The following is a 22,085-nucleotide window of genomic DNA, read 5'->3' on the forward strand; positions in this document are numbered from 1 at the left end:
ATCTTCTGGCGCGCTTATAGTGACACCAATTTTATTACATATTTTTGATGTATGCAAGTGTAGCTAGGAATTTATGTAAAAACGTTGGTGTCATCATGAAGGCGCTTTGAGAAAATTGGCATTGAATGTAGTAAAAAAATTCATTTTCGGTCATTTTTAAACGGAGTTTGTGGCCGTCGCCCTCGTAGTGACATCGATTTGACAGCTGTAATAGTATCTAAGAATACCATATAATAGTATAGAATTTAAAAATCCATGTCATTATAGGGGCACTTAAAGCAACAAGAACTTTAAAATCTGCAAATTTGAAAAACACGCAAAAAAGTGCCACGCCCCCTAAATTTAAAAATTTAATTTCCCAAAAACGGTAAGGCAGACAAAGCTCATATTTTGCACAAACATTACACTCATGATAAGGAACAACATATGTGAAAATGAGAAAAATTAAAAATGTCAACAATCACAACCTGCCTGATTCTTACAGACAATGGCTCTTAACCTGTAAAAGAAAAAAATCTATTGATCGAATACATACATTAATCACTAAAAATTAAATTAAAAGTGAATTTAAGGATTTATTGGTCTTAATTCATTTCCAATCCTTAGAAGTGCTTAAATTATTTCATCGCTTTCAAATTCAAAGCAAATGAATAAATTTCACATAAAATCAAAGCTTTTTTACATTATTTCCCTATTTTGTCACGGATTTGCTTGTTTTAAATCCCAATTTAACAAATGAAGAGCGAAATGATCAGCTACATGCAAAAATACATTTTTATGCAGCAAATAAATAATCTATAATGTAACTTTTTGTAAGCTTAGTTTAGCAGGACCTGATTACCGCACAGGCCTGCTGGGCCTGGGCTTGGGGCTCCCTCTTCTTAAGGGGCCCCAAATTACTTTAAGAATTATGCATAGCATTACAACTATACGAGACATGGACACATTTTCAAAACAATAACTTGTTAATTGGAAAAAAACTTTCGTCAGTGAGAATTTTTATTCACTCTGCCAGTAAAAAATTTATCCTGTCATAATTAGGAGAGGCCCCAAAGGAGATTCATAAATGCACATGATAAATGATTAACATAATTCTGTGATAGGCAAAGGGGCCTCCAAAAATACATTTCGACGGGCCCCCAAACCTGTAAATTAACCACTGCATTCCGTTATAGATTTCTGGGGACAGATTATCAGGGGGCCTCCAAATTATTATGGGCCTAGGGCCTCACTTTTGGTTAGTCGGACCCTGGGCTTAGCATTGTTATCAAAAAAGCATTACCGTAAATAGATTGAGTTTCATTAATACCATTAGAATTTTTTTGATTAAAAGTCAAAGCCATAAACACTGATTTTGGATTTTTATCATGCCTATATTTTACAGCTAAAGTTCTATTAACAGTATGCAAAAACGTTAAGTTTTATGAAGTACAATTAATTTTAGGCGCATTATCTTCTTTTAAATACATAGCAACATTAGCATTAGTTTCTCCCCTCAAATTGAAGATGCAGATATTTTTTGAGTTTTTTTAACCTGCTTCGAAGACTGCAGTGAAAAATTGCTACTGTTCATTTGACTATTTCAATGGGTCATAATTTGAAAACTAAACTTAAAATGTCATTGAAAGCATTGAGCAATACTGAACCATTTAAACGCCATCACAACAAAACACGAGGAACTGTTTAAGTCTTTTTTCTGTTTTATTTGATTTTAACATAAGTACGCATTACTTAGCCAAAAAGTTGAGCATTTTGGGAAGCGTGCCAGTAAGTATTCCAATGAATGAAAGCCAGAGAATACTGCACAGAGGAACGAGCAAGCATGTCATCGTATGCCAATTTCGACAAGAAATTCTCGAGCTGAGGAGTGTTAACTGAAAATTCCATTGTGTGCGACACAGTTCTTAGTAAACACTTCAATGAAATTCTTTTGTTGTTGTGTGAACTTAGTGCAAATTTGGCTAGCCGGAATATATTCTCTGCCAAATTGAATGCTGAATTATTTAAATAATTCTTTTAGGTGTTCGAAGCTTTTGTATGATGCGAATTTTTAAAAGTGAATTCATAATTTTTATAGAGTATTCACTCGTTTGCTTTATGCATTTATATTTCATTACGTATTCGTATCTGCAGAGCAGCTCTTGTTTTCTCCAATATTATACATACTCGAAAATCGCCCGTCAAGGTATGTCGGGTGAAAATTGCTTCGACATTTGAACGAAGCAACTCCTGTTTGATGATATTTTGATAGTTGAAATTTTAACCCTAATTCCAGTGGATTAACCCTAAACTCCAGTAGATAGTGTTCATTATTGACCACTTTTTCGTTTCATTCTCCTAAAAGACAGTCTTACCAGTAAAACAGTTAAGATACCGAATCCAGTTCAGCCTCGTCAAAACAAAGCATTTCCCTGCATATCAAACATTACCAAAAAATATTACCAAATTATCATGACGTGATGCGAGTTTCATTGTTGAAACACGCGGGTGACTCAATCATCGGCTATTATTTATATGAGGATAGTCTCTATTCTTTTTGCAAATATATTTCTAGCTTTATCCATTCATGAGAGAAGTATAGAAATTCTCTACTCGCCTCTTGCTATGTGAATTGATAATTCATCGGCAGTTTCAAATGTGTTTCAAAGTACAGTTGTCGGAGGACAAAAATGTAAACTTACGAATTTTCGGCCAATACATACTCCTGGCTCTGATTTCTGTACCATAACCTGGCATAGATATACATACCAATCCTGGTTCTGATTTCTGTCGGATTTTGTTTTTGAGCTAAATGGGATGGGATAATTTTTTAATATATCAATCCACATATCCTTCCACATATCAATCATAAAAGCCAAGACAAATGATGTTATGGCCGTCTCGACCGGCAGACCTACTGGTAGGCAGAATGTGTAGTCATAACGCCACGCTATTAGCGGATATATTATCCTCAAAATGTAAAATTTTCGTATCAGATGAAAAGTAAGGAAAACAACCAGCAGCAATACAAGGTTGAAATTTTATATTAATAACAATATATGTCGCACATTTTGATTAGTGTGTCTACAATTTAATCAATTTTCAATAGTTTACAGACATTGAAGGGATTTTTAAATAATCTTCGTCAAATTACCTTCTAAATATGACGACTTCACGATAAATCGCAAATTAATCAAAGTAACGGATTAATAAATTACTGTAAAAGAATTGATTTCTTTTTTTTGTGGATTAGCTGTGTTGCCCGGCGTTGTACGGTCTACCTCTTAAATAAAAGTTGTGTCAAATGACGCATGTTAAAAAATAAGGCTTGAATCAAGGAAAACTAAAATTGTGTAAAATTTCCCTTCACCGTAGCAAATAGGGTTTCCAATCCCGAAATCCCGATCCCGAATCCCGCGGGATTCCGCATGATATTTAACGGGATTTATCCCAAGGGATTGAGAGGCAAATCCTGCGGGATTTTCAATCCCACAATTTTTTCCATGTGAAAGTTTTCCAACTTTTGCCGCTCATAAAATGACAATTTTCACAAGCATCATCTGAAGTTTGAAGAACTTTCCTCTTATATCTGCAAGAAGAGCAAGAAAAACTTTGTGTCTCATATGATGAACGGTGGATTTTCCATAGAACACAATAAAAAATCAAATTTATTTTTATGAGATTAAATTGGCATTCTCATTTGAGGATTTATGGCTTTTCTAAATTGGCTTTCTTACTTTCAGCAATTGAGAAAATGCGTATAATTTAAAAACATTTTCGAAAACCATCACTAAAATTTAAATTCCAGAAAATTATGCTTTAGAAAAAATTGAGACATTGCAAAACCCGCTGGGGTAGCCTCAATGCAATATTGGAAAACTTATGTAAGCTTAATGAATGCACTCAATACCTTTAACTTAAAGGACACAATATTTCTTTACAAAGAAGAATGGAATGTAAAACCTGCCATTACTTATATATTCGGCACGACTCTAAAAGAGGCGACTGAAACTTGGATGAAACATAGGATGACTCGCATGACAGTGTAGTAAGTTAAGCTGTTCAAGTTTTGAATCTCTCTTTTTGAATGTCTCTCAGTGAGAGGTAAATTAAGTGAAATTATCCAAAAACTTTTACTGAGCCTACGACTTGGTGAAATCAAGTAGCACTCACCCCTTGCAGTAATGAAACAAGTTCACTGATTCAATGACCAACGTTTATGAAACAACAATGGCATTCTTAATGCAAGTTAAACTGGATACAGCAAAACATACACAGCCATCGTTTTTATCCAAAATTTGCAGTTCTTGGGGGAAAAAAAACCATTCATAAGAGTAGAAAATTCTATTTCAGAAGATGACGAAGATAATGGGGATCTTTTGCAAAAGTGGAGCCCTAATGGAGCCACAGCACGTGTTTTCGTCAACCGCATTATCTTTTGAGCAAAAATCCTTTTTCTTCATGGACGAGCAATGCTTTGTTAGATGCATTGGACCTTTTTAGGGCACACTTTTGCGTACCAAACAATAATAACTAATTGGAATTTGACTTTGTAGTGCTCTTCAATTGGTGTACGGAATTAAAAAAAAAACCTAGTTCAAGTAACAAAAGCAGTCTTTCCTAAAAAGCACAACGTTTTCTATTTTTAGAAGAATAAAGTCAATCCCGCGGGACTAACTCCTTACAATCCCAAAATCCTGCGGGACTGAAATTGGCGCGGGATTGGAAACCCTAGTGGCGAAAAGAGAAATTTTATGATTCAAAATTTAAATTTAGACTACTTAGGATTATTTAAAAATTTCAAAAACTCAGTCATTGTTATTAATAGGCGTAAGCATTCCATTTCGCTGAAACGGGGGGTGGGGTAGGGTTGATAAACCCCCTATGAGAATTTTTGAGCATCAAAAAACCTCTTTGTCAAACTTGGCAAAGATCCTATGTAAACTGGAATTTTTTCAGGAACATTACACATACACACACTCGCTGTATCAGAAAGTACTGTATTAGAAGAACAGTGCTTTCTCCACTAACAGCATGTACCAACACGAGGGGGGGGGGTAGATCTCCTAAAAAATTTTCTAGTAAGAACGACGTATCTAACTGTATTCAAATAAAATAATGAATTTTATTATCAAAATTTAAAATATTGTTTTCCTTTCTTCAGGTTTCTGACAGTGATTGTGAGGATAAGGCTGTAAACACCGAGATAGATTCTGAAGTATGGGAAAGAAACATCCTCAACAGCAGGAATGATTGTACACGTCCCTCGCACAAAGATATAAATGTAAGTGTATCAAGTCGCTTATAAATACAACTTCATTATAGGTCTTGCCCATAGAAGTACAAATTAAGCCGTCAAAACTTGGATATAAATTTTGCTTGTTAAGAAAGTACAGATAGCGTTCATCAAAATTATGCAGGCCTGCGCCAGAAGAGGATTTGCATGGAATTTTTTTTATCAGGTTTTAGGACTTATTATTCACTTCGACTAGCAGAGAAAATATAGGCTTATATCCTTCATTTTAATGAAACATCCTTTAAAAATCAGATCCATTTTAATGCACTTTCTTTTGTTCGAATCCAGGCACACATTTACTAATATTCGTTTTAAATACTACAAAGTTAGAAACATGTATTTTTATTCTTGTATTATAACCTATTTCAGTGATATTTTGATAAATTAAAACCAACAACTCTTATACTAAAATGTATATTAGCCATAAAAATGAAATGTATAGCTCGTTTAATGTAACAGAGAAAATCAGCAATGTCTTGTAGAAACTTAGAACATCAACATCGACAAGGATTAAGATAACGATAATGATAAGGATGATCATAATGATAATAATTAAAATAACAAGCGTCTGATTTGCATTTAATTTTCTTAGATGTCAAAACTTTACTTCTATTTTTGTCCAGAATCATTCTTTTCGGCACATTTTTAATTATTATGTGCAGCTTGTCTCACAACTTCCCTTATGACTTTGCAAGCATTATATTTTATTTATGTTTGATAAGAAGCCAAACATGTTCTCCTTTTGAAACGTAGAACTTCTGCAGAGTCTGAAAATTATTTATAAAATGTGAAACAGCAATTTTCTTCTAAACTCTTGTTGATATTTTATTATTTTTTCAATAAAAAAAAAAAACTTTTATGACATTACTTTTGACTGTGTTTGGAACCAAGTCATTTCTTAGTGCGAAAGAAAACATTCTTACACAAAAGAAAAAAAAAAGTTGTTATCCGTAAAATATGCTTTAACAACTAATCACACAAACCTAAGGGAAAAAATAATGCCGTTTAGGAAATATAAGATGAAGTGCAAAACATTTGTGTGTAACTTTCATATAATTTTGGAAAAAGAATAAAATTCGTTAGGAAAAAATTGTAACTGTTGAATAGAATTGAATTATAAATTGTAGTATTAAGAAAATTGCTTTTGTTTTTCCTATTATAGAAATGGTTTACATTTGAAAGTGATTGAAATGCTGAAATATATAACTTGTAGCTGCATAATTTAAAATGAAAAAAAAAAAAAAAAAAAAAAAAAAAAAAACCTTGGACGGCTGTAAAATAACACCTGAACCTATACTACGAGATCGTGTGAGTAAAACCTTGGTTTTAGGCAGCAAAAAGAAAATAAGAAAAAAAAAATTTAGAAAATCGCAAGCTAAAAAATATAAATCAGCAGTTTTAATTCAGTTCCTCTAATTCACTTCATTTTCATTTTACATCCTCATACAATAAACTATTCAAAAATTATCTATGATTGAAATAAAAATTTTTCCTATAATACCTCATTGAAAAAAAAAAATCGTTTTATAGAAATGAAAAACAAATCGATAGCAAAAAATTAGTTCGAAATTTGAGATCTTAAATTCAAATTATGTTTTTCGCAATCACGAATTGCGATAAGACCCTATTCGTCGGGTTTCTTATTTCTACTATTGGCTTTTATAGCAACCATAATTTGAATTCAAGAAGTCGAAATTCATAAGAATGCCAGGGGCTGGATGTTATGTACTGGATGCCGGATGTTGCGTGTTGGATACTGTTTTCGTATAAAAAGGAGTGTGTGAAGTCGAAAAGGTCGTTTATAAATAATTCGATTCCGAGGACGTGAATGTCATTCAACGGTCAAGTGAAAACTATGATTTAGTCCTGATTGGTCAAAGGAAAAAGAAAAAAAAATCATTGAAGCTATTCTGACCTGTTTTAAAACTCAGGCGAATTAGATAAAAAGCAGAAAGAGAGCAAATTTATCGGAACCGTGCAAAATTGTGACTTTTTGAGCTTAGAATTTAAGGTTTGTCGAAAGGAAAATTATAAATAAGATAAGCATTTCAGCTATGGTGTGAGGCATAAAATTAGTTACCATTTGGTAAAGGAATAAAAGGTTGTAAAAAGTTTTTTTTTTTTTGCTTCTCAATTTAGGTTCTTTCATTAATCAATGACATGTTCTTCCTGAACTTTTTTCATTGCTGTTTCAAATTCAGATCATTTATTTTCACGTTAGAAGTACTGCGGGAACGGAGAACATGCCAATTCATTAGAAATTGTCGCATTTCTTGCATAGTTTCCTCCTGCTTTAACAAAGCATGCTTGAAAGTTTCAGCACTTTTGGTTTTCGTTTATAGCTGTTTTGGTTTTTTGTTCTATTTGCTTTTTCGAATGGTTTTAATGCTCCTCAATTTGTAAATACGAGGATAATCCAAAAAAAAAAAAAAGAAATTCTGTTTTCCTTTTTACCACGAAATAGATGCATTCGCTAGTTGAAGCAGTTTAAGTATGTGTATTCTTTCAGCAGGGCCCTTCGCAAGCGCGGAAAGGCACTTTCAGATCGCTGACGTATGAGGCTCCTTTGTAATTGGTGCGTTTTCAAAAAAAAAAAAAAAAAAAAAAAGGCCAACAATGAATTTTCTATAATAGAACCGGCTAACTAGTATTGCCGGAGAAGGATTTTTGGAAAGCACCCATATACATTGCAAACTTCAGTTGACCAATTCTTTTTCCGAATTATCTCGCTTTGCACCTGTTAAGAAGTAAGTTCAAAGTTCTACCCGCAATGATCCGTTTTTTATCCTTTTTTTTTTAGGGAATTTTCTTGTCACGGCTTTAAAGTACTTGTAATTAACCGGCTCTTTGGTCAATGCAAAAGGGTTCAGTGAAAGTTTAACATGCTTACCGGAATCGAGTATCCGGCCACATGCAAGATATGTTTGGTTATCCAATTTATCAATACGAGGATTATCAAAGCTATGAAAATTCACACTCAAATTTGGGGGAACGTTTTAGACAATATCCTGCAGCTCGAGTCCCACACACCGAGAGACTCATTTTTTCCAGCAATTGGGGTATTTTCTTGCTGGCAGGACAGTTCTTGGACGATGTTGATTTGAGATCTGTTGTTATCAATGGTTGCAATCTTTGTGGCATCGTTTTTTGGTGAGGACATCTAACCACTACGGTAACTACCGCTACCCAGCCCGCTACGGTAACTACCTAAAGAATTTCGGTACAGAAGACGAAAAATAATCTGATTAATGTAGTTAATTACTTAAAAATGATTAGTTCCGAATTGTTGTTTCTTTTTTGTGTTCTGCTAATCGGAATATACTTTCTGGATAACCTATATACGATGCCTATCTTCTATACCAGACATTTGCCACTTACGAGCGTAAAAGTGAAGTTAATACTGCGTTGGTGGTTTTTTAATTAAAAAAAAGTCTTCCCTTCTGTTTACTAGCGAATTTATAGCTCCTTTAGATTTATGGAGCATTAACCTTTCAAAGATTTCATTAAATGAGATCTAAAAACAGCGTTGGCAGCAGCTTATCTTTCGCCTTGAAGAAACCATAGTGGAGATGGAAAAACTGAATCTTCTCCAATCGGAGCAATCAAATGTGAAGATTTAAATAAATGGGGCTACAGGGAAGAGACAGGTGAAGGTTTGGTTACACCTGTTGTTGTCACGGTAAAATCAACAATCTGAAGCAAACACATAGAGCTAATTGAATTTTGATACATGTGACGGAAGTTGTCTCGTCTTAAAAACTTTTCTTTTTATTTTAGAAGCTTCACTTTGAAACCTTTAACTGCGTGGTAAAGTGTTACGACATTTGGCAGTGCATACTTTAAATAAAAGACCAGCTTTGTTTTGTTTTATTTGGTTTGTTTGTTTTGTTATTAAACCTTCAATAAGTGTTTTCATAACAGCTTCAACCAGGGGCGGATCCAGACTATGGATTTGGGAAGGGAACTTTTCTAGCAAGTATGTTTATGGGGGTGGGGGAGTTATATGAAATTACTCATTAAAAAATAACCATAAATATTGAGTTTTTCAACGTATCTACTGCTTCTTAATGCCTCTTATGAAAAAAATGTATTCATTACAAATTCTAAAAGTACAATTCTTAAATAAGTAGTTTAAAAAGTTTGTTCATTTTTCTATTTGTATGTGCTTAAAGGAAATAATATTTGCACCAGTGGTTCAACCACAAAAGTTTTATAGAGGGTGCACTTTTAAAATTTTCACCATCTGATAGGGCGGTTGTTGAAAAGAAATGTTTAAATTTTAGTCTTTAGACGGCCTCTGGTGATGTTACGAAAAAGAAAGGTTCGGGGGCCGCCTGCGGAAATTAAAGTTTTAAAAATGCAATTATAGGCGATATTTATTGACGGTAGGGTCAGAGATGGGATTTTTTTGGGGGCTGCCTCCGTGTTTTTGTAAAATAGATTTAAATCGAAAATCCCTCCGCTAAATTTTCTGAAATTGAATTTCCAAAAACGCAGTTACAGACTAACTTTGACAATACTTCGAGGAGTACGGTTCTGGGGCTTTTCGCAAAAAATGTTTCGAAATTGAAGTCCTAGAAAACGAAGTTTTTGAGCGATATTCGGTGATAAAGGATTTAAACACTTTCCCCATTAAATTTTTCAAAAACCTTAATTTTTTAATGTTCACATTTTCTACAGGAGCATTCGGACCCTTGTCTGGAAATTTTTCGTTATCAACATCTTAAAAAAATGACTGTAGACCATATTTGGTAACGTCAGGGGTTTGGCAATTTCTCAAAATTGAAGCTCCAAAAAAGCAATTTTAAACGATTCTCGATGTTATTAGAATGCAAGGTGTTAGGTAGTTCTCCCCTTTAAAATTTTCAAAATTGAAGTCCTGAAAACAAGATTTGAGACGCGCTTTAAAGGTATTGGCAGAGGAAGCAGACTTCCGACATTATGAGGACTTTCTTATTTTTAGACCGACTAAAAAAGGCGACTGTTTCCAAGGTACGTTCTATTGTTCACTTTAATTATAGGAAATGTTTTACAAAAACATTCTACTCGGCCTTCTGGGGGATCATGGATCCTGCCGCCCTGTGTCCCCCCCCCCCCCTCCAGCCTCCACCTCTAATAGCGCCACTGAATTGCAGTAGCTTTAAATATAATGATCAATCCTTCACCAAATAAATGCAGAAAACAGTTTAAACAGGTTTGTCTTTATTCATTTATTTATTTTTATGCAGGGAAGAGGGGAACATTCCCCAGTTCTCCTCTTTAGATCCGCTTTTGCAATTCTCTCCTATCTTTTTCTTGCGCCTTTCTTCAAGCTAAAGTTCTATATAACTGGAGAACTTCGCTATAATACGTTGTGAAAATTTTTAAGTACACATGAGAATTTAGAGGAAGGGGAACGTTCCCCCAGTTCCCTTCCAGGGATCCACCTCTGCTATTGTTTGATCGAATTTTCTGGAGCTTTTCCTCGAGTTTAAGTTCTATAAAACAGAAGATTTTTTCTACACTCTATTGTGAAAATTTTTAGGTATATATGGGGCTTTTGGGGGGAGGAGAAGGTTCCCCCAGTTCCCTCCATGGATCCGTTTCTGTTGTTGCCTAATTGATTTTCCTGGTGCCTTAGTTCACGTTCTGAAGTGTGTGTGTGGGGGGGGGGGGACATTCCAGCAGTTCCTCTTTTTAGATCCGCTTTTGAAATTCTCTCCTTACTTTTTCTGGCGCCTTTCTTATAGTTCAAGTTTTGAAAAACGGAATTATTTTCCCGTACTCTCTTTTGAAAATTTTTAGGTACACTTGGGATTTTGGAGGGGGAACGTTCCCCCAGTTCCCCTCCCGTGGATCCGCGCCTGGCTTCAACAAAACTAAAATGACCTAATGTGCCACATTTTCAAGAAGCTCTATTTTTGCAACGTTATTGCAAGGTTTAAGACATTGATAAGATTCAGTCATTACGCACGCATCGTTTCTTGAAAGTGCATTATACCAATGTCTAAAAATGAAACTTTCTTTTGAAAAATCAGAATCTCACGCGAATAAATATGACAAACTAATCCGATTTTTAAAAAAAAAAATCCGCAAAATCCGATTTTTTTTAGAAAAAACATGTTAAAATACTTCTAAAATGAATTATTTTATTGCACGATATTTGTATTAGTGATTAGGATAAAATTTAGTAAAAATATTAATATTAACTATTGTGCTCAGTAATAAACAAACTATAAAAGTTTATCGTTTTAAATCTCTAGTATGAGAAAAAAGATGCTAGTTTTGATTGCAACCTAATGGATTTTATGTGCGTTTTGTTGATTTTTCAGTTAAACATAGTAAGCAAATCTACAATGCGTCTAGTTTTTGATGCAAAAAATTTGCTCGAAACACTGATAGCTGCCTTGGAACTACAATTCGGCAAGGTAGTGACTACAGTAAATTTAAATAAGCTTTTGTTCCCTTCCAATTTGAGATTAAATTTAACTTGTTTCCTTGTAAAAAGAGCTTTTCGCTTGCCTAATGAAGACATGATCAATGTAAAGTTTACAATATTATCAGAATAGCAATAGGTGAGGATTTTGTTTTTTACCTGGATATTCTGGTAAAAATGAAGTAACTATTACAAAAGAATGATGCTATGGAAAACAATTAGTGTGGATCGTAGCTAGATCAAGTGCTATGAAAAGCTTAAAACGTTTGAAATGGATCTATGTAGCCAATGTTTTGGTATTTAGTGATCGTTACTAGAGTTTGAAAATACATTATTGACGTAGAGCTTCAGTTAGGGCCATTTAAAAGATTTGCTAAAACCAGGGGGTCGTTATATCCTGGGTTCGCTATAGCAGGGTTCGACTGTATAAGCAAAAAACATGTCCGAGAACAAGCAGGTTTTGCAATCTTTACTAATTCCTACATTATTTTCGTATTACCTCATTAAGTAACGTGAAATTGTAAATTGTCTTGGAAAAATTAAAGAATCGTTGATTCATCAGTACCGTTATGGTTTAAGATTAGCTCACTTGTTCAAACAGATTTACACTTATTGAGCTTTAATTAAATTTAAATGAAACCGGAAATGCATTGCAATTAAATTACTTCTTTTGGTTAATAGTTCAAGAAACGGGTGACGGCTTCGAAGATTTATTTTATTAGCCATTGACTGCATCTTTGTTTATAAACTAACTGTTTTTTACTGCATTTTGAGGGATGGTTTCTGCTTCTTCAACACTGAAAATCATGGCAGAATCACATGATCAAAAATAAGCAGAAGATATTCATCAAATGAAAAAATCTTGGAACTACTGCCAAGAAATTGGTGCCAAAAACCATTAGAATGGTTGACAACTAAGGTAGTAGTTAACATTTCGCAGAGAAGTTAATTTATAAGTATAAAAATAATGAATCCGTTTTAGATTCAAATGATTTACAGAGGTTTTCATAATGAAATGTTTTTTCCAGTCATCTTTACAGAATTTTGATCGATGGTCCTTTTTTTTAATGATTCTACTAAATTTTAATGGTAAAAATAGAAAAATGAAACATATTGACGCATATCAGTTATTGACGTATAAACTTTTAAAGTGTTCACTTGTTTTTATTGAATTTATGAAGATTAAACAAACTTTGTAGTCCCTAATATTTATATTAAAGTCTTATAAAATAGTTTTTATGTGTATGGCGAACTTTGGTTCTCTGAATGAAGTTCTTAGTAATTCTCAAACGGTTAGAGAGAGAGAGAAAAAAAACCTTCAGAAGTAGTTTTTCATTAAGTTTTTTTTTTTTTTTAATTTCAATTTTGCTCTTTAAAAAGCTGAAAATATTTTCTAAAAGTTATAAGGCTACAAAATAGATGAAATAAAGTATACTGAAAATAGAGTACAAGTATATTTAATGAAAAAAAAATCCGTTGTCTACAAAAATTTGTTTCAACATATTTTCGATGAAAATTTTGATAAACAAACAATTTGCATGGAAACACTATTTTATGCAGTGACAATTTTTGAAACATGACTTTCACGTTATTTCATTTTACAGACATATTAAGAAAGTTATTTTCAAATTTTGTGATATCTAGATCAGTGTCCAAAAATTAAAAAAAAAAAATGTTTCTGATTTCTTGCAAATGCCTTAACTTAGGGGAAGTATTTTCGGTTTTGTTTCTGCTGAGGTTAGTTGCAACACTGAAAACTCGTATTGCTTGCATTTAAATTTTTAGACAATGTAGAGTGGAGCAAGTGGTGACACATGCATTGGCTTACCTAGCAAAGGTGGCACCCGGGACGGTAATTTGTGGACCCCCCCTCCGCCCTCCGCCACCCAAACGCAAAAAACAAAAAAAATGTTTTTATATGCTATGAAAACGGGTGCATGAAATTGATGGCTCCTTAATTATTTCAAACGTATCTTAAACACAGAGAAAAATAAGGAGAAACAGTTTTTATTTTGGTATAAGAGGAAGTCACTACTAGATCTAAGTATTGACAATGTGATTCTCATGATGTGAGGTGTTAAAGAGTGAGTCCGGGGGCTTTCCTCAGGGAAAATATTCAAATTTGTAGTCTGAAAAACACATTTTAGCTTCATATATTTCCAAAACTTGCAATTCCGCTTTGGGTGTCAGCGCCAGACAGGTGACACCCGGAGCGGACCGCCCTTCCGCTCCCCCCCCCCCCCCGTAGTGACGCAACTGGGCACATGTGATGCCAGTTGGAAAAAATAAAAGTCTTGAAAAATCTATTGTTGGCTTCATAAAAAAAATGTTTTAAATCCGAAGAATTTCCTATTGTTTTTCCTCCTCAATATCTTATCATGTAACTGACAAATGGTGATAAGCTAAAAAAAAAAAGTTTTTTTTTTTAAATAAATAATAACGAAATTAATGGTTCAATTACAACGAGATACGCTAGAGTTCCATTCAGATAAGCGTTAGTTACGACTGTGCATTTTAAATATTCCAGCAGTTTCGATTTGTATCGGTTTAGATTCGTAATTACAGACAGATTTAATTTAATCCGGTTCACTAAAGTACTAACGGATATAAGTCATTTAAAAAAATTCGCTTCTGTTAATTATTTGCGTGTGAGAGATTTTTCTGCAAGATGCAAGAATTCTCAAATCATTTTTCCTTCTACCGTGCCAGGCAGTTTCTGGTAGACAATAAATAAAACTAAAGTAGATTATTTAGTTGAAAATAAAGTTTGAATCAATTAAGTTGAAAAGCAGCTTAAATACAGCTGTTCTAATTAGAAAAACTGAAATATTTGCTATGTTGCTTCAAAAAAACCTGAATTTCTACTCTGACATATTTTTAAGCTGTAAAATTTACCCTCAGCTACACAGTAAAAATAACCTATTATTTGCAAAATAATATTTTTACTAATTACATACTATTTTCCAGACATGCCACAGGTTACTATAGAAAATTTGTAGCTAAAGAAATAGATTGAAATTTAGAAAAGATTTCACTTGCTTACCATTGGAGCACGATCATAGAGAAAAGAAATAGTACAATAGTCAATTTAAGTTTTAAGTTGTTTGGCTAAATTCACTGGAGCTTTTTTGTGGGGTACAATTTTAAATATTTTCATTGTATATCATGTCTGTTACCTTAATCAATGGCAATTTGTTTTATTAATTCGATTAATTTCAATTTTTGACGTTTTATTCAGAAATTAAAACTAGTTTTTATGTTGTTGTGAGATTATTTAGATGCATTAATTTTTAATCCTTGAAATGTCGTGTCAGTCTCCGTATTTAGTAACAGATATGACAAAATTGATTGTAGACATGGCAAACAAAATTAGAAAATCATCTAAAGCAGTTTTAAATTCTAAAATAATTTACTTCAAATTCAAAAGATCTCGACATACATTAAATATCAATGAAGTATTTTGCTCCTAAGTTAAGTAATAAATTTCAAGAAGTGACATGACAATTTTTATCATATCTGACTGAAACAAAATAACAGAAATGCTTAAATAGGCTTGCCAGATTTTTGAAATGTTCAACCGGGACACTGGCATACTCCCCCCCCCCCCCCACCGCCAGCGTAGCGAGTATTCAAAAGGGCATACACCCCTAGTTGGTGTTGCTTTTTAGTGTCTTTTAGAGGGTAGTTCATTCTGAATACTATGAGTAAAGAATTACTAATTATGAGTCTAAACTGGGGTAATAAATAATACATGACGCAAATATATACATTCCCTTCCTCATGGGGGAGGGGGGGAAAAACCCTTATGTGACTTCCTAAGCATCAAAGGACCCCTGTGCCCCATTTGGAAAAAATCTGGCGTAAACTGTGGATTTGTATAAGGAATAAACACACACATACGTTCATTTTTATACACATTGATAAAATGAATTTAAAAATAAAACCTTAAGGACATTTTAAGCCTAATCCTGCTGAGATTATACTGATTTTTTTAGAGGATAAATTAATTATCTGCACATGCTATATTTGCATGAAATAGTTTATAAATACGTCTAAAAATATGGGTCAAAACAATAACTGTTTAGTTCACGATAAGAGAAAATACTATTACGATATATAATATAACTTTAAGTGCACATTTATTACGATAAAAGCAGATTTTTTTTGCGTATATGAAATTTTTTTACATCTTGTCGTCAAAAATAACTACTGGAAAGTCTGCAAGGAACGACCTCTGTTTTTCTTCTCGCTCTCTTTCCCTTTTTTTCTAAATTTCTCCGATGCACTGCGTTTTTTCTACAAGCTGGAAGATTTTTCGGTAACGACTTCCCGGTCTTTGTCGTTCGTTTTTTTTACCCAAAGAAAAGCGTAAAACATTTTGCTTTGGAATTTTTTTTTTCATTTGTTTTTTCTCCTTCAGGAAGTTGAGTTAATTCTTTATAAAACATTGAAAAGCGTTTCTTCAATGTAAAAAGATTTATTTTCAAAGTTGTTTTTTAAAATAAACTCCATCCACTGTTAGAAACACTAGATAGCACTTTTTAGCACTTTTTAATTGTATTAAATTATCTCAGAGAAACTAATTGCACAAACAATGAGAAAGTAGCAGCCTTTATTAATTAAAAAATAATAATAATTTTCGGTGTTTAAAATGCGCAGGCAATTGAAGCATATCTGTAGTAGAGTCATTTCACGTTCTCACAAAAAACTTCACAAAACCTCATTCTTGAAGTATAGTGGATTAAAACAAAATTAGCAAATTTTCAAAGAAAGCTTACTTATTTACGAAAATACTTTATTTTTCTTGTTAAAATATTGGAGAATTTGTTAATAATTTTCCAAACATTTATTAAAAGTATTTTAAGATTTTCATTAATTCTGATAAGAACGAGAATGTTTTCTCCTTCAGAAAACCGTGCATTGAACTACAAACGTTTTCAATCCGAAAGTTTTTTTTTTTTTTTTTTTTTTTTTTTTTTACAGAGATACGCAAATGAGTAGTGTCAAATACAGGAAAGAATATCATCACACATCCGAATGTTGTGTAAACAGGAATACGAAAAATAAAATTTCTCAAACGTTTATGAAGCGTTTGAACATTACATGTGGTACCTGGGTTCCATTTTCTTTGAATGTCTGTGAAAGAGATTTCCGCCGACCAACATAAGTTACTGGTTTTGTTATCAAGTGAAAAGAGAGCACTGATTCACTTGTACTGAAGTGAATTGGTAAAGTGTGATGAGGTATCCCGGATGTAGTGAAAAACTAGATTTTTGAATACTGGAATATGAAAATCACATCCAAATATTGGGGGAAACTAGAAATGATGTGTCTCGTTTGTGTCACTAAGTGCTCATAATTTGCCTACTCATGGTTTACAGCAAGCTGAATAAATAGTTGCCTTTAAAAATGGTAACACTAAGAAAGAATTCATAAATACTTTAGCAGTTTTTTTTTAATCGAAGGATCATTATTGCTTGTTGCTTCATTTGTCAATTTCAAGAAAAATTAAAATTACTTGTGTCATTGTTTCTGTTTCAAATTCTGCAAAGTGACAAAAATAAAAGGTCCTATTTTTAACATTCCTTTTCCTTTACAATTTAAAGTGTCGTTAATCTACGTTTTTACTTCCTTTTACAAAAAGGAAGTATTGTATTCGCGAAAAAATTTTCACTCAAAATTCGGCCTTAATTTCCATTTTGCTCACCCCCAAATTAATGTTGAATTTTTTTTTTCAACCCGACCACACGCGGATAAGTGCCTAAGAACGTATCAACACCCGAAATATCCATTTTAACATTCCCCGTTTTAATTACAACGACTTTTCTCGTGACGTCCGTATGTACGTATGTATGTGCGTATGTATGTGCGTATGTATGTCGCATAACTCAAAAAACGGTATGTCCTAGAAAGTTGAAATTTGGTACGTAGACTCCTAGTGGGGTCTAGTTGTGCACCTCCTCTTTTGGTTGCATTCGGGTGCTTCTAAACAGGTTTTTTGCCTTTTTTTTGGGGGGGGGGGGGAATCATTGTTAATTTCGATGTATTCGCAAGTGGTGTTATAATTTGGCGGACACTTGGCGATATATCGCCAGTCTTTTGGTCGCCAAGTTTTTGCTGCCAAGTTGGCGACAAATTTGGCGATTTTTTTTCAAAATCTGGTTTCAATTTGGCCACTGGTGGTGATATTTAGAGAGTAAACTATTGAATCACATTAAAATTGCCAATAATGGGGAAATGACATTAAAATTGAGTAAAAGGAAGTCATGTGATGCACACATCAGCTCGTTTTAAGTCGTTTCATTGCCAATATCATTACGATGCTAACTAAATGTTGTCTCATTCGTTACATTTCTCCTCCGGAAATCTGTTACATTGGTCAATTTAAGGTAGGTGCACCGGTTGTGGCCACTGTACCAGTTGTGGCCATTTTCACATTCAAACCAGAAATACTAAGAATATAGAGCACTTCGACTAATCCTAATGCTTGTTTTCTAATTTAAGTAACATTTTTCAAAACTTTCGCTGTGAGAGGTCCAGAACGTTTCCTCTGTCTAGATGCAGGATGCACTTGTGTGAGAATTAGTGCATTTGTTACTGCTTATTGTTAAGAGAGTGTTTCTTCTTAATCTACTTACAGCAACAATAGTTTTTGCATATTTTTTAGCTATTGTAAAGTTTTTTTTATCCAGCTAAGATCAAGTTTTTAATGCGAGTCCCTTACTTTTCTTTATTTTGTAACTTACCTGCATAAAATAGTCTGGCCAGAACTGGATAACGAATCCGTATATTTCGCTCGTTCTCGCCATAGTTACGGCCAAAATTGGATTACATACTGTTCCAGATGTGGCCAGGCATAATATTTTAAGTATACTGTGAAAATATATATCAACGTTATCCAAGGATCCACAATACTTATGTAAAATGTAAAAAGTTTAAAATATAGCCAAATGACATTATAAACGATCATTATTTCATCTTATGGGTAAATGAAGGATCGGAATTTTTTTTGACGTTGTAGCACAGTTGTCACTTTAACCAAGTTAAACTGTATTGAAATATTGAAATTCATGTTGCATCCACATCTATGACTTTCTTTTTATTTTTAGTTTAAATGTCCGGACACTGAAAATAGCTACTTTTTTACCAATTAAATTTTTTCTTTAATAAATTTATTAGATTAGTTATTTTTTTAGCTTTAAAATCGATTCATTTTTGTCTATGTTCTATTAGAAACAGATATTGGCTTTTGTATAAGCATAATATGAAACTTTAAAATCTAAATGCATTTTTTTGAAATTATTTTTTATGTACATATTCTCGGTTTCAAAAGTGCAAATTCAAAATGTTCTCGTTCTATTAATATGACATCTTTGTATGTGCATAGTATATCGTTAGAATATGAAGATTTTAACTGAAGATGCATATTTTCGAAATGAGTTTCTGCGAGGATTGACGGGATTCAAAATCTCCTATTTATGCAACACTTTGCAGACTTGTACTTTATATTGGTAGCTTAGGGATATACCAAAATGTTAATTATAATGTTTCGTTAGTTTATGGTCTACTCTTTAATATTTTCCAATAACATTACAAAAGCTACTTCAATGAGCTTTCATATTTTTTTTTTTTTTAATTTCAAAATGTTTAGTACATTCATTAAGTGAAAATCAATGCGATTATTTTATTGGGTTTTAATTCTAATAATATAAACAAATTATTTTACAGCCTTTGTGAAATTTTTAGAAATTTTAGTACAAGTTCTACAAATAATTGCATGTATTTATAAACGTTTTCGGAAGCATTTTAAAAAATGCCACTTAATTATTTATTTTTACACATTATATGAAAAAATGTAATTGAAATGTTTATGAACATAGTGTTTCTATAAAAGAGCTTCGAACATATTCAGATTTCTTAATTGTTTAAACTTAAGAAAAAAAAAGTAAAAGAAACAAAAAACTCTAGCGAGATTCAACAATTAAAAAAAAACATTTTGTGTAATACTTGTTGCAAATAATGGCTCCCAAAAACGCAAGAATTTTTTTTTTACGTTGAAAATTCTCGTTTCTGAATTTGAAAATGCTCTAGAGGCTGTAAGAAATGGATCCATTTTTTACAGTATCACCTTTAAAATACGAAGGACTGGTCTTAGAAGGTAACTAACAGACAATCTTAATTTGAAAGACTAGCCCTGAACCTGAACCCGAACTTAGAGAAATTAAGAGGCTAAGAATGGAGGACTAGTTCATATTTTACGGAGGAAGCTTAGTATTTTACGAAAAAATTTAAATCAAGAGCAATAGTACTAAAAAGGATGCCAGAAAAGGACACAGAAGACACTGATGCTTTAATTAGTGACTTAATTGTCGTAAACTTACTTCAATCGGTGAATATGTTATGGTTTATTATGGAAACAGTTTTTTTTTGGTGCAATAGTTGCTGAAAAGAACGGTTCTAGTCATGATGTGAGTGCTATGATGAAAAGTGGCCTCGTAGGGTGACAATGCTTAAGAGAAAGTGATTTATTGTGGAAAACTGCAAATGATATCATACAGTCGTAGATCATCAGACAACGTGAAGCTACAAAGACACGTTGTATAAGTATTTTTTTTCTTATTATTGCCAAAAGTTTATTTAAAGTTTACTATTCCATTATTGTTACTGATTTTGGACAGTTTTCATGATTTTTTTATTCTTACAAACAATTCTATTTGTTATTGTGTCTCGAAACTTTTTGTACTACTTTCATAATCATAGCAATGTATCTTCGTGCAAAATTAGGCTGAAAAATTTCAATTTTAATGTCCTCCAAATTAATGAAATCTTAATTTGTATTTCGAAGGTAGGGTTCAAGTTTTAATTAGATGTTTTATAAAACGCACTAAGCACATCTATCTATAGTCAATTTAGGAATTTCTATTAAAGAATTTTCTAAACTTTAATTTTAAAGTGGTTTTGGATTTCTATCGCATTAATTCTATTTGTTATTAATTTTTCACTAATATTTTTAATTTGGTGGGTAACGTTTTTTCAGTCTTTTTTTAAAACTCAAGAAAAACTGCAGTTTTCATTTTATGAAATTCTGCTGGTATGTGGAACCAGAGAGCAGCAGAAAATGAACTGCAATTGAACTGCAGTTAATCTGCAGATATATATTTTTAAATTCTGGTGTTATTTGGAACTGAAAAACTGCAGTTCAGAAAATTTCAGTTAGACTGCAAAAAAACTGCTGTTTTTTTGTTTTAAAATTCTGGTGGTATTTGGAACCGAAAAACTGCAGTTCAAAAAGTTCAGTCTTTTTGAACCTCCGTATTGCAGTTGAACTGTAGATTAATGCTTTGTTGAACTGCAGTTGCTCGGTTCCAAATACCACCAGTTTTTTTGCAGTTTAACTGCAGTCGATTTTTGGCTGGGTCATACTCGTTAAAATTAATAAACATCCAAAAACATTGTTATTTTATTACGTGTTATATTAATACGTGTTTTCCATTCATTGTCTGTAGAATATTGGACTTGTATTTTAATTCTTAGGCAAAAACTTTGTTTTGGCCACAACTAGAACATTAGGTGGCCAAAACTAGCTCATAGGTGGCCACAACTGGTGAAATCTACACTTTTTCAGTTGAAATGACTGAAGCTCTTTTTGTTTATTTAATTGCTTATGAGTTGATATATATGTTGAAGAAGCTTAAATCCTGAGAAAACGGACATATATTTTATTGTTATAGTGCAAATACCAGAGGAGCTTGGTCCTTTAGAACTTTTTCTTGGCCTTAAAGTGGCCACAATTGGTGCACCTACCCTAGTCTCAAGTTTTGAAAAAAATGTTTAAATACTTTTTTTAAATATTTTTTTTTCTTTTCGCAGCATAGTGAATGCGATTTCGATGAAAAGAAAATTGGAATTCAGACCACAATGGAGTCAGAAAATTATCGTACAGAATTGGAGGAAACACAAAAGGTACAAAATGGTTATGAATTGAGCAAACTCAATGTCAGCAATACTATTTCTGCTTAATAATATTATTAAATACAGCAAAATGAAATAAATAAGAGTTTTTTTTAATTAAAACATTGAAAAGTCTGTTTATAAATGTTTTAACTGGTTTTTACTGAATTATATGTTTAACGCATCACATTTAAGTTCCAAAAAACGTAACAGTATGTATAAATTAATAATCGTAGTTTTTTTCAAACTCTACAAAAACGAAGTTAAAAGATTATTTTAACGTTTTAGTTTTTCTTCAGCTTTAAATGCTGTTTATCCAGTTTGATTTCTTTTAAATTGATTCATTTACAAACTATCATTACCAGAGGTGTTCCCATAGGGTATAACTCCATATACGCCGTATACTCTCAAATATTTTTTAGACATATAGCGGATACCCTCGAA

The 22,085-nt window shown here is 32.7% G+C and overlaps 1 protein-coding gene across 4 annotated transcripts in view; it reads left to right on the forward strand.

Moving 5' to 3' along the window:
- LOC129219185 (myosin heavy chain, skeletal muscle-like) overlaps positions 1-22,085 on the forward strand; it is a 232,031-nt gene that overhangs the window by 148,160 nt on the left and 61,786 nt on the right. For all 4 annotated transcript variants that reach the window (XM_054853504.1, XM_054853506.1, XM_054853505.1 and 1 more), the window contains 2 exons: positions 5,144-5,263; positions 21,561-21,653. In XM_054853504.1, the coding sequence (XP_054709479.1) occupies positions 5,144-5,263; positions 21,561-21,653 (213 nt within the window). The remainder of the gene's footprint in view (positions 1-5,143; positions 5,264-21,560; positions 21,654-22,085) is intronic.

Source organism: Uloborus diversus, chromosome 3 (assembly GCF_026930045.1).
Source record: "Uloborus diversus isolate 005 chromosome 3, Udiv.v.3.1, whole genome shotgun sequence".
NCBI classification, from domain to species: Eukaryota; Metazoa; Arthropoda; class Arachnida; order Araneae; family Uloboridae; genus Uloborus; species Uloborus diversus.